General features: G+C 42.5%; 1 protein-coding gene across 1 annotated transcript in view; it reads left to right on the top strand.

The window, feature by feature from the left end:
* Positions 1-483: 483 nt before the first annotated feature.
* The window catches only part of LOC147429447 (uncharacterized), a 94,840-nt gene continuing 81,782 nt past the window's right edge, over positions 484-13,541 (top strand). The window contains exon 1 of the mRNA XM_086495021.1: positions 484-917. Within this exon, the coding sequence (XP_086351147.1) occupies positions 484-917 (434 nt within the window). The remainder of the gene's footprint in view (positions 918-13,541) is intronic.

Raw genomic sequence — 13,541 nt, forward strand, 5'->3', positions numbered from 1 at the left:
CATTTGATATTGATGCTCATTTAGAGCATGTCAAGCTCCAGTTCCAATGCCAAAGGGCTCTCTACAACCTGCGCAAGCTAGATCTAGACGATACCAAAAGAGATGCATCTAAAGCAGCTAAAAATACATTGCAGCTAAAACAAAGAATAGAGGAATTGGAGAAAGCACAGCTACAAATCCAATCTGAGTTGCAAAGGGAACATGAAAATGTAACCTACTATTGCAAGGAGGTGCAACAATTTAATAAGGCCAACACTACCCTGCAAGTTGAGCAGCAACACCTCGAGGAGGAACTAATCAAAGAAAGAAAACAGAATGAAAACTTGCAAGAGTCATATGCTGTGGTTAGCAAGACTCTGACTCAGCTTTTAGCCATACAAGAGACTCCCACCTCCTCAACCATGACTGCTAGATAAACCTCCCTGAACCATGAGGTTAAAGATCTAAAAGAGGCCTTGGCTCAGGAAGTATGATAGAAAAATCATGACAGTAGGACATAGGGCCCTGCAAAAAGCCAAAGACAAGGAAATTGAAGAATTGAGGAAGAAGTTGGTAGAGGCACGGGGGGACTTGGAGACTCTGAGGGCAAATCAAGCAAAGCCTCAACAAACAGCCCCATTAGACTTTGAGCAAGAAGGAGGATTTGAGCAATTCACATTCAACACTCACCAAACAGATGTGCCAACTACAAGCACTGGAAAATCAATGCAAGAATCTGCAGATCCAGCCACAACATCCATTTTGGATTCGGCCAAGGACAAAATTCAGGGATGGATCTCAGAAATCAAAGACCCCTCGCACAAAGAATATATGCAGTATGAATTGAAAGTGCTGGAATCGGCTGCCCTCGTCATGATCACTCTAGATAAGGTGGTAAAAAACCTCGGGCATGAGATGATCGCCCTGCCATTGATGAGGTAGGAGGCTAGATTATGGCAGCAAAGAATGCTACCTGACCTTGAACCAAATAGCCGAGGGGAATACAGGGATGTTTCTGTCACAACAATTCAAAGTCAGGCCATTATTCACAATCAACCCCTCTAGCGAAAGAAGTGGTTTGAGCAACGACCAACATACAAAACCTACTATAGGAATGCTCCCCAACACCTCAGGATTGACCCAACTTACTGTCCCATCAATAGACAACAATCCTGGGACAGATTTTACTCTTGGCAAAGCAAAAGGCCGGCGGTGTTGAACTACCCTGTTATAACAAAGCCAATCAATAACAACCCCCCCCCTCAGAGAAGTATATGGTTTAGACACTCAAAGGGGTCATTAACTTGATGAAGGAGATCCCAGATCTTGCATGCCAGATGCTCGTGAAAACTGCCAAGATGCTAATCACTTGCATAATGGCTTTCAATGATATAGAGGCAGCGGAGCATCCCTGGCAGATTTTTGTGGAAGGCACAAGAGGGCTTTGCTGGAATATGGAGACAGAAATCCCAAGCAAGAACATCATCATGGGATTCTATGCAAGAGTCATGTTCCTACCCTCCCACTACATGCAGAATTTTGAGGAGGCATTCATAATTGGCTTCTTCGAGGTAGACTCCTCCATATTCAATCCCATGACAAAAGATCTACCAGCACGCCATATAGCATATCAAAGTACTCTCAGCATTAACAGTTTCAGAGAGCTGGTGGCCAAGGTGGACCTCATTGCAACGATAGAGATAAGACAATAGACTACACTTAGAGATAGATCGCACGAGGACGTGCAATGAATAGGAAGGGGGTAATGTTTGGTGGACACAACGGACTGACACATAACAGGTAGATGTACACAAAACCCCGTAATACTCGTTCATTTTTTCAAACAAAGTGGTGTAATTCAGCTAATAAAGATTTTTAATTGTAATATATTTTGGCATACCCTCTTAGCCTCTCTGAGACTACACCCCTTGTAAGTGGTTGAATGGACGTGGGAAAGTTCCCTTAGCCTTTAAGACAAAAGGATATCATTAGCTACAAGGAGTTTTGAACGTTCATTGTGAGAGCCTTTTGCTGCTACAAGTTGTAATCCTCTTTTCTCCTGGATTGGTAATTAGAATTCATTTCCGAATAGCACATTGTGTTCCTTGTCTCTTGCTTTACAATTTAAGTATAACCATTCTCAATTCTGCTGTGATTCACGACACATTGCTTGTGAGCTAAATGCATTGATTTGAAGGTTAAAATGGTTGTTTTTTGATGTTTTGACCATGGATAAGTGTTTCTATGCTTAAGGGCGACCTTTCTGTATAGTTTCGTTTCAATTTTTTGCATATTTTTTTGTGATAGATTGTGATTTATGTACCTTCCAAGATGGTTGCAAAACTTGGTAGGATTGTGCCCCTAGGTGTTGTAGCACCTATCCTTAAGTTTCGTTGCATTCCGAATTCGTTTGGGTGTTGAAAAGGCGTGATGACCTAGAGCCGTGAGATTGGACGCATACTGATTCTCTGACTAGGAAGTGGTTGATTTGCTTTTGTCATAGTATGAGTAGCCCTCTGAGTTCACTTTGGAGAGATTCACACTCTCATTAAGTCTCCGTGCCCCATCTTGAGTCGCTTCCTTGCATATTGACATTATGTTAGTACAAAAAGCTATGCTGCAGACGCCCGCCACAGTGACCCACTAACAACGAGCATCCAAATGAGAAATTATCTGTCAAAGAGAAAAGCTAGTTAATGAAGCTTAAAGACCTTAGGTTAGCTTCATTAAAGACCTCCAATGGTTAGTGTTAAAAGTCCTTTGACCTTAGGTAAGCTAGGGCTGTGCTTGAGGTGGGAACCCAACCCAAGATTTAGGTGCTTGTCGTGCTTGCTAACTAAGGTGTTTGAGGTGCTTGTCATGCTTGATGACTAAGGTGCTTGAGGTGTAATGGAAATGGCCTATGAACTTTGAGAGTAGCTGTCATAATAATCAATATCTAATTCTCCTAAATGATTTTCTCATATTAAACTGATCATTTAATGTGGGGAAGTGCCAAGGGAGAAAAAGCTAGAATATTGGTTAAGTTAGCAGACCGGCCACAGTAGGGATCCAAAGGAGGGAAAATAGGGATCCAAAGGGGGGGCCATCTGCAAAAGAGCCATGTGAAACAACGGGCTAAAAAGACCCTAAGGTTCAGCCCATTAAGACTTCCAAAATGCTAAGGTTCCAAAATTCAAAGGTTGTGTCCAAAGGTTAACCTTAGGGAAAATTGGATGCTTAGTGTGTACCCAAAAAGTCTTTCTGCATCCCTACATGGGAGGGGGCGAGCCCCAAAGCTAGGGGATGAGAGAGAAAACCACACACACACACACAGGCTCCCTTTACACAAAGGGAATGAGGGACACATGTCAGCTTCTTAGGCCAGATGCCCACAAGGTGTGCCCAATTCCTATTGGAAGACCCTTGAAGTGGACCAATGAGAATTAAGCTAGAGTAAATCTAGTTTAATTAATTTAAAAACATTTAATAAAAGAAACCAATAAGAATTAAGTGTCCTAGAAGACTATTGGGCAGTCTCCCAAGGGGTCCAATGAGCATTCAGAAGCCCCATGGCTTGCCTGATTCCTATTGGCCAGGAGGCAAAGGGGTCCAATGAGAGTTTAGTTTAATTATTTAATTATCTAAAGCTCTCACAAAAGGGGAAAGGGGGACACATGTCAGAAGGCTATCACTTATGCTGCTTAATTCCTATTGGCTTGACCTGGGGAGGTCCAATGAGGAAAAAGCCAGCCTAACTTAGCAGCTAGGGCTCGCCCAAGAGAGAGAGGGGGCTGATTTTTGCTTGGCATTCACTCACACACTCTCACACTTGACCATGTGTGAAGGGAAAACACTCTATCTCCTCCCAAGCTTTAATGGAGAGCTCATCACCTACTCCAAGCTTGTGAGATAGAAGCCTACATCAACACCCTCTTGGCATGTGGATGCAAATCCAACCAAGAGCCAAGCTTCAATGCATGCTCATCTTCTCTACCAAGCTAATTACTAAGCTAAGCTATGCTAATATGAGTGATTATGTGAGGAGATGTACTTCTTTCTCGTAAGATACTTCTTTTTCCTCTCAATCTACTCTCATACCCTGCTAGCTCTCACCATCTTCGAAGGTGTGTGAGGTCTTGGGTCTGAGAACGGGGATAATTCAAGTTGTGTTTGATTAAGTGTTTTTGCTTGGTGTATGAAGCTTCCATCTTCATTGCACTAGCTAGTCTTGAAGGAACACAAAGAATTGTATTGTACAATGTCTCTCTTGATGGGAGAAACCATAATACAAAGCCTTTTGGAGGGGGGACCGGCTCCATGCAAATCCGGTCCTCAACTGTTGTCAATAGCTTAATTGCTCTCTCTCTTTTGAAAGTATTGTCGATGCTATCTAACTAGGTGTTATGCTTTTTGTTGCTCTCTCCACCCAAGCACTCTTGTAATTCTCATTAGGAATCTATTCTAATGAAATGCCCACTATGTTCATGCTAATTTCCGCTCCAAATAAGATTTTAGGCCATTAAATGTTACATTGGTATCAGAGCTCAAGGTTTCTCTTTTCTTGCTCAAGAAGGGAGGTCCTCAAGCTAGCTACAAATGGTTGGTATTATTAATTGCCTGTGAGTAAGTAGAATAGGGATTTTTCAGCCTTGCAGTGCGCCTGCCTTTGTGCAGTTAACGGGGCATCACCGTCGAGAGCTATGGTCTTAATAGTGGAGTCCTACGGGGCTTGCCTACGGCTTAACCACTATTGAGCTATTAGAAGCTTGACAGGAGCCGGTGCTGTTTTGGTGTCGAAAGACCTTCTCTTCTATTCCTTGCAATTAATGGTATTCGAGCCGCGGGTACAGTAGCTTGAGTGCTTTTTCTAAAGGGGTAAAGAGGAGTAGCAACTAGGGCTTGAAGTGCCAAAGTACACCTAAAAAGTTTACACCTAAAAGTTGTTAGAATGGCTGACAATATTAAAGAGAGTGAAATTAATGTTGATAACTTTGATTTTGCTCATGAGCAAGCTACTAATGATGCTTCAATGCTTGTTAATTATCTTGTTTCTAGGCTTCAACAAGCCATGGGCAATCCATCTCTCCAAAGTGAAGTGCAACGGCAGCTCCGTGCTCACGGGATTCTCCAAGTTCATCACCATGACGAGAGAACACCTAGGAAGCCTCCTTGTGAGACTACCAAAAGAGGTCTCTCTCCGATTCGGGAAGAAGAAGAGAATCCATATGAAGGGCTCAAGAACTTACTTCTTGATGATGCATCTCCTTCCCAAAGGAGAACTCAAGAGCCTCCACCGAAGGAACGAGAAAGAAGCGAGTCTCCCGCCACCTCGGCGGAGATGGCTCCACGAAGACGGCGGGCTAAACGCTCTCCATCACCACCAAAGCGGAGAAGACCATCACACTCTTCTCCACGCCATAATTCAAAGAGGGATGATAAAAAGCAAGAGAAGAAAAAGGCGAGAAAGAGGACACCCTCTTCTCCATCTTCTTCATCCTCTTCCTCTTATGAAAGCTATGGTGAAGATGACAAAGATCAAGACAAGAAAAAGGCGAGAAAGAGGTCACCCTCTTCTCCATCTTCTTCAAATTCTTCATCTTCTGAAGAAAGTGATGGTGCAACTTTTGAACCATCAAAAAGAAGAGGCCATAGGAAATCCTATGCCGCATGGAAGAGGTCGTCCAAGCTGAAGAAATTCAAAGAGGGAGGGAAGAGCATCTCTTTCCTTACCTATGATGGCACCTTCGGTGCTACAGACAAAGTTTTGGCCTTTATCCAGCAATTCGATGCGGCGTTTGGAGATGAGGGCTTCACGGAGTCCTCTAAGCTACGCCATGTAGCTATGCACTTTCAAAAGTCCGCCAGACAATGGTGGTCTAGCCTACGAGCCAACGGTGAAGCTCCACGAACATGGAAGGCTTTAAGAGCTTCCATTATGAAGCAGTTTTTGGCCACCGATGCCAAAGACAAAGTACTCACCGAATGGCGAAGCTTAAAGCTCTCTCCCAATGAATCCATCCACAAATATGTAGACAAGTTTTGGGACCTACAACTCAAAGCCACTGTCTTCAAAAAGTTGGATTTTGGAGAGCAAAAGCAACAATTTTGTGCGGGCTTAACCGAAGAAATGGCGGAGTATGTCAACTCCCAAAGGCCACGTACCATATTGGCGGTAATACACCATACTATGGTGGCCTCGCGAATCAATTTCCAAACGGGGGGTAAAAGAAATAATAAGCCCCCGGAAAACAAGGGTTCCAATGAGCCTAAGGGGAAGGACAATGTCCAAAGGGCAATTCCAACAAAGCTAAAGAGAAGGGAGTTTACAAAGGAAAGAATAAACTCTCTCCTGAAGAGCTTGAGCGTTATCGTAAAGATAACCGGTGTTTCAAGTGCGGCGAACAAGGGCATGCGTACCGCGCTTGAAAGTCTCCTAAGGGCAATTCCAACAAAGGGCAATTCCAACAAAGCTAAAGAGAAGGGAGTTTACAAAGGAAAGAATAAACTCTCTCCTGAAGAGCTTGAGCGTTATCGTAAAGATAACCGGTGTTTCAAGTGCGGCGAACAAGGGCATGCGTACCGCGCTTGTCCCCAAAAGAACAACCGCCAAGATCCTCCTAGAGCTTCTTTGGTTGAAATCCAAGAGGAGGAGATTCACCAAACTCATCACAAAGGATCTCCTCTATGCCATGCTTGGGGAAAGGTAAGAGAACATGATGCTTTTATTCTCTTTGACCCTGGTTCTACTCACAATTTCATATCTATGGAGTTAGCCACCAAGCTAGGCATACAATCCTACGAGATGGGAGATATCCTACCCGCAGACAGTGCCTTCAAGGGGCAAGAAGCTTCAGTCACTCCCTTAATCGGGAAATTGAGGCTTCATGTCCAAGGCTATGTGGACAAAGAGGATTTCTTTATCTCTCCTCTCAAGCATGAGGATGTAATCCTAGGGGCACCATGGTTTGACCGTCTGGCTGCCCATGTTAAATTTCCTGAAAGGAGAATCTCCTTTAAGTTCAGGGAAAAGGACATGTATATAGATGCTAGGGAGATGGGTAACACCATCCCCATTGTACATACACCAGCTTTCAACAAGTCAATAAAGAGCTCTATTTCCGTGTACATGATTTTTGTTAAAGATTCTCAAAATGAACCTAATGCTTTAGCAAAAGAAAATAAAAGTAACCAAAAGGAATTAGAGTTATCCAATTTTCTCAAGGGGTTTCAAGATGTCTTTATTGACGACATCCCTTGTGAGCTACCTCCTAAACGAGGTAATGACGACCATGCAATTGAACTTCTTCCAGGAAGTTCACCGCCTAACAAACCTCCTTATAGAGTTTCTCAAGCTCAACAAGAGGAGATTATGCGGCAAGTGCATGAGTTAATTGAGAAGGGCATGGTTAGGCCTAGCTCATCTCCATTTTGCTCACCTGTGCTATTAGTGCAAAAGAAAGACGGTACATATCGTATGTGTGTCGACTATAGAGCACTAAATAGGATCACTATCAAGAATAGGTTTCCCGTTCCACGGGTAGAAGACCTATTTGATAAGCTACAAGGATCGACCTACTTCAGTAGGATTGACCTAAAAAGTGGCTATCATCAAATAAGGATAGTTGATCAAGACATTGTAAAGACCGCATTTCGTACTACATTTGGTCTTTACGAATACATTGTCATGCCTTTTGGCTTGACTAATGCACCAGCCACATTTAACCGCTTGATGGAGAAGCTGTTCAGGCCTCATCGAACCTTCACTGGAGTGTTCTTTGATGATATTATCATCTACTCTAATTCATTAGAGGAACATAAGCAACACCTCCAGATAATATTTCAAGTTTTAAGAGAGAATAAACTTTATGTTAATCGAAAGAAAAGTGAATTTTTCTTGCAAGAGATTCAATATTTAGGTCACATTATCTCTCAAGATGGAATCCAAATGGATCCATCCAAGTTAGAGGTAATAAAAGGATGGCCTAAACCAAGGAATCTTCATGAACTAAGAAGCTTTATAGGTATGTGTGCATACTATAGACGCTTCATAGAAAAGTTCTCACAAATTGCGGGACCATTACATGACCTAACAAAGAAAAATGTTAGGTATACGTGGTCTGCTAAGGAGAACAATGCTTTCGAAAAGCTTAAAGAAAAGCTTATCTCTCAACCTGTGCTTACACTACCGGATCTCTCAAAACCATTTGAGGTCCAATGTGATGCTTGTGGTGATTGCCTTGGGGCTGTTTTGCTCCAAGAAGGGCACGCCATAGGCTATGAGAGTCGAAGGCTCGACCCTGTTGAGCAAGCTCTAGGCATATACGAAAAAGAACTCCTTGCAGTTCTACATGCCTTAGACTCATGGAAGCACTATTTATTGGGGACTCCTTTCATTCTGCGAACGGATCACCAAAGTCTTAAGTACTTCATGACGCAGACCAAGCTCTCCGACAAACAAATGAGGTGGGCAAATTTCCTTTCGCAATTTCATTTTCATATTGCTCACATTGCTGGCAAGCATAATCAAGTAGCCGATGCACTCTCAAGACGACCGAGAGTGAATGCGGTTTCCATAGCAACTCACAATGATCTATCTTTAATGATAGATGAGTATGCTATTGATCCCGATTTTAGAGATGTGATTTCAGCCCTTGCCTTAGGGAAGAAAGAAGAACCATTTACTTTACAAGATGGCTATCTTCTCTATGGCAATAGACTATGCGTTACTAACTCACTACGTGATAAAGTAATGTATGAATCTCATGCTCCCCCATATGCGGGGCATAGAGGGATTCAGTCTACTCTAAAGGGAATTGAAACATATTTCTATTGGCCTACCATGAAAGTGAACATACATGAGTATGTTTCCAAATGTGTGGTATGTCAAAAGACAAAATTTGATAGAGGGAAGCAACTTGGATTGCTTCAACCCTTGCCAATCCCTAATTCACCATGGGAGAGCATATCCATGGATTTTATCTTTGGATTGCCTAAGTCTATCCATGGGAATACGGGAATATGGACGATAGTAGACAGGTTCAGTAAACAAGCTCATTTTATACCTGTCAAAAAGACTATCAAAGCCCATCAAATGGCAACCCTCTTCATTTCGCAAATTTTCAAGTACCATGGCTTGCCAATGTCCATAGTGTCGGATAGAGATCCTAGAATGACCAGTAATTTCTGGAAGGGTCTCTTTGAGAATTTAGGAACAAGGCTAAACTTCTCTTCGGCCTATCATCCACAAACTGATGGCCAAAGTGAAATAGCTAACCTAACTATTCTCGATCTACTAAAAGCCTATGTAACGGAAGTAGATCAAAGATCCCAATGGGAGAAGTACTTACCCTTAGTAGAGTATGCTTACAATAACACTGTACATACTTCTACAGGAAAAGCACCTTTCGAGGTAATTGAGGGAAGATCAAAAAGTCCCTTGCTACTTAAGGTACATGGGAAGATCTTCGCTGCAGATGAGTATAGCCGAGACCTACAAGAATCTTTCCAAAAGATTAAGGATGCTATCTCTATCTCACAGCAAAGGCAAAAGGCTGCTGCTGACAAGCACAGAAGAGCCCAAGCCTTTAAAGAAAACGATTGGGTCTTGTTAAAGTTTCCCAAGGCTCGATTAAGGCACACTACGGGCAAGAATCCTACGGGCCACCAAAAGTACTATGCTAAACTAGCAAAAAGGTACTATGGTCCCTTCCAGATTCTTAGGCCAATCAATGAGATGGCCTATCAACTTAAGTTGCCCAATCATTGGCTCATACACAATGCTTTTCATGTGAGCCTCTTAAAGCCTTACAAAGGAGAGCCACCTCAAGAACCAACTATTGAAGACCCACCGGAGATCGAGGACCACGAGGAGGTGCTGCAGCCCGAGTCCATTCTCCGACATGAAGACAAGGTATTAAGAGGCGGTAAGACTATCAGACGATATCTTATTAAGTTTAAGAATTATCCTTTTGAAGATGCTAGATGGATGCAAGGCATACAATTAAAGGATAACCTAAACCTTGTCAATGCTTACAATGCTTCCCAAGAGTAAGCAAATGTACAAAATGTTAAAAAAAATGAACAAAAATTTTTGTCTTATAAGACTCTCTTTTTCTTGATTTGTGCACAAAAATGAAGTAGTATGCATGCTTAGATCAAGTTTGCGGGGACGACGTCTCCCAAACACCAAAGTAGAGCTTGTCACTCTACTATGGAAGACTGATAGGACTAATGTACAGACATGCTTGCGGCAGCCTCAGGCTCTCAAGCGCCAAATGGACTAGTCATCCATTATGGAATGATGTCGTAGGGTAACATAGGGATCCTCTACCCGCTAAGAAAAGGACTCATGTATATGCTTTATCTTCTCTACACCATAGTCGAGGACGACTATGATTTCAAGAGAGAGGTAATGTCATAATAATCAATATCTAATTCTCCTAAATGATTTTCTCATATTAAACTGATCATTTAATGTGGGGAAGTGCCAAGGGAGAAAAAGCTAGAATATTGGTTAAGTTAGCAGACCGGCCACAGTAGGGATCCAAAGGAGGGAAAATAGGGATCCAAAGGGGGGGCCATCTGCAAAAGAGCCATGTGAAACAACGGGCTAAAAAGACCCTAAGGTTCAGCCCATTAAGACTTCCAAAATGCTAAGGTTCCAAAATTCAAAGGTTGTGTCCAAAGGTTAACCTTAGGGAAAATTGGATGCTTAGTGTGTACCCAAAAAGTCTTTCTGCATCCCTACATGGGAGGGGGCGAGCCCCAAAGCTAGGGGATGAGAGAGAAAACCACACACACACACACACAGGCTCCCTTTACACAAAGGGAATGAGGGACACATGTCAGCTTCTTAGGCCAGATGCCCACAAGGTGTGCCCAATTCCTATTGGAAGACCCTTGAAGTGGACCAATGAGAATTAAGCTAGAGTAAATCTAGTTTAATTAATTTAAAAACATTTAATAAAAGAAACCAATAAGAATTAAGTGTCCTAGAAGACTATTGGGCAGTCTCCCAAGGGGTCCAATGAGCATTCAGAAGCCCCATGGCTTGCCTGATTCCTATTGGCCAGGAGGCAAAGGGGTCCAATGAGAGTTTAGTTTAATTATTTAATTATCTAAAGCTCTCACAAAAGGGGAAAGGGGGACACATGTCAGAAGGCTATCACTTATGCTGCTTAATTCCTATTGGCTTGACCTGGGGAGGTCCAATGAGGAAAAAGCCAGCCTAACTTAGCAGCTAGGGCTCGCCCAAGAGAGAGAGGGGGCTGATTTTTGCTTGGCATTCACTCACACACTCTCACACTTGACCATGTGTGAAGGGAAAACACTCTATCTCCTCCCAAGCTTTAATGGAGAGCTCATCACCTACTCCAAGCTTGTGAGATAGAAGCCTACATCAACACCCTCTTGGCATGTGGATGCAAATCCAACCAAGAGCCAAGCTTCAATGCATGCTCATCTTCTCTACCAAGCTAATTACTAAGCTAAGCTATGCTAATATGAGTGATTATGTGAGGAGATGTACTTCTTTCTCGTAAGATACTTCTTTTTCCTCTCAATCTACTCTCATACCCTGCTAGCTCTCACCATCTTCGAAGGTGTGTGAGGTCTTGGGTCTGAGAACGGGGATAATTCAAGTTGTGTTTGATTAAGTGTTTTTGCTTGGTGTATGAAGCTTCCATCTTCATTGCACTAGCTAGTCTTGAAGGAACACAAAGAATTGTATTGTACAATGTCTCTCTTGATGGGAGAAACCATAATACAAAGCCTTTTGGAGGGGGGACCGGCTCCATGCAAATCCGGTCCTCAACTGTTGTCAATAGCTTAATTGCTCTCTCTCTTTTGAAAGTATTGTCGATGCTATCTAACTAGGTGTTATGCTTTTTGTTGCTCTCTCCACCCAAGCACTCTTGTAATTCTCATTAGGAATCTATTCTAATGAAATGCCCACTATGTTCATGCTAATTTCCGCTCCAAATAAGATTTTAGGCCATTAAATGTTACAGTAGCAGAATTAGGAAAATTAGAGAAAGCATTTTTGTGAGACTACTTTGAGGGCATAGAGGGTGAACTTAAATTGATGGTAGCAACATAAACATAGTACTTAATTAACTTGGCATGAACAATACTTTTGCAAGAGAGAGAGTTCAGAGAACTTGACAACATTTGAGGACCCGATTTATGTGGAGCCGCAGTCCCCCCTTTAATAGGCATTTGTATTATAGATTCTCCCATTAAGAGAGACTTGGTACAATACAATCTTTGTGTTCCTTGTGACCTAGGTGATGCAATGAAGATGGAAAGCTTCATGCATCACAAGCAAGCATAATAGAAACTTTGTAAAAAGCATTAACTATCTCTAGCCTCAATTCCAAGGCCTCAAACACCTTCGAAGGTGGAGAGAGCTAGCGTGGAATGAGGGTAGGGAAGAGAAGAAACATTCCATAGGAGAAAGAAATAGTTACTCACTTATCATCACTCTTCTTGCTAGCATACATAATAGCATAGTAATGAAGATGGAGAGGATGGCAAGCTTAAGCATTGAAACATGGCTCTTGGGTGGATTTGTATTCCATAGCCAAGAGTGTTGGTGTAGGCTCTCAACTTCTCTACTAGGTTGGAGAAGGAGAAAGAGCTCTTGCACTTTTCACTTCCCACACTGAGAGTGTGTGGGAGAGTATACCCCTAAGAAACCCCCCTTCTTTCTTTGGTCAACCCCCTCTTCTAGCTCAACGTGGAAGCTCATTGGACTCCTGCAAGCCTGGCCAATCACATGCATAATGCATATCAAGAAACAAGGGTAGCCTTGGGACAAGTGTCACCCTTTCCCTTTTGAGATAGAGGACTTGATAATTGCTTAGATAATTATTCAATTAATCTAGATGCTCATTGGATCCCTTTTAAGCCTATCCAATACGATTCAGGCACACCTTGATGGAAACACTGGTAGGGGCTTGACATGTGTCCTTGATGTATCATAAAATCTAATATCTAACCAACCCAAATGATTTTCTCACATTAAACTGATGATTTAATGTGGGAGAATAGACGGGAACAAGGGTTAGAATATAGACATGTGCTTACGGGTCCATCTCAACACAGAGTCAATGGTAAAGGGGTCCAAATGAGGAATTATCTGTCAAAGAGCAAGGCTAGTTAATGGAGCTTAAAGACATGAGGGTTAGCTTCATTAAAGACCTCCAATGGTTAGTGTTAATAGTCCTTTGACCTTAGGTAAGCTAGGGCTGTGCTTGAGGCAAGAACCCGGCCCAAGCTTGAGGTGCTTATCGTGCTTGCTAACTAAGGTGTTTGAGGTGCTTGTCATGCTTGATGACCAAGGTGCTTGAGGTGTAATGGAAATGGCCTATGAACTTTGAGAGTAGCGGAATTAGGAAAATTAGATAAAGCATTTTTGTGAGACTACTTTGAGAGCATCGAGGGTGAACTTAGTTGATGGTAGCAACATAAACATAGTGCTTAATTAACTTGGCATGAACAATACTTTTGCAAGAGAGAGAGTTTAGAGAACTTGACAGTAGTTGAGGACCGGATTTATGTGAAGCCGGTTCCCCCTCGAA

This window comes from Adiantum capillus-veneris, chromosome 22 (assembly GCF_014529385.1).
Source record: "Adiantum capillus-veneris isolate H3 chromosome 22, ASM1452938v2, whole genome shotgun sequence".
Taxonomy (NCBI): domain Eukaryota; kingdom Viridiplantae; phylum Streptophyta; class Polypodiopsida; order Polypodiales; family Pteridaceae; genus Adiantum; species Adiantum capillus-veneris.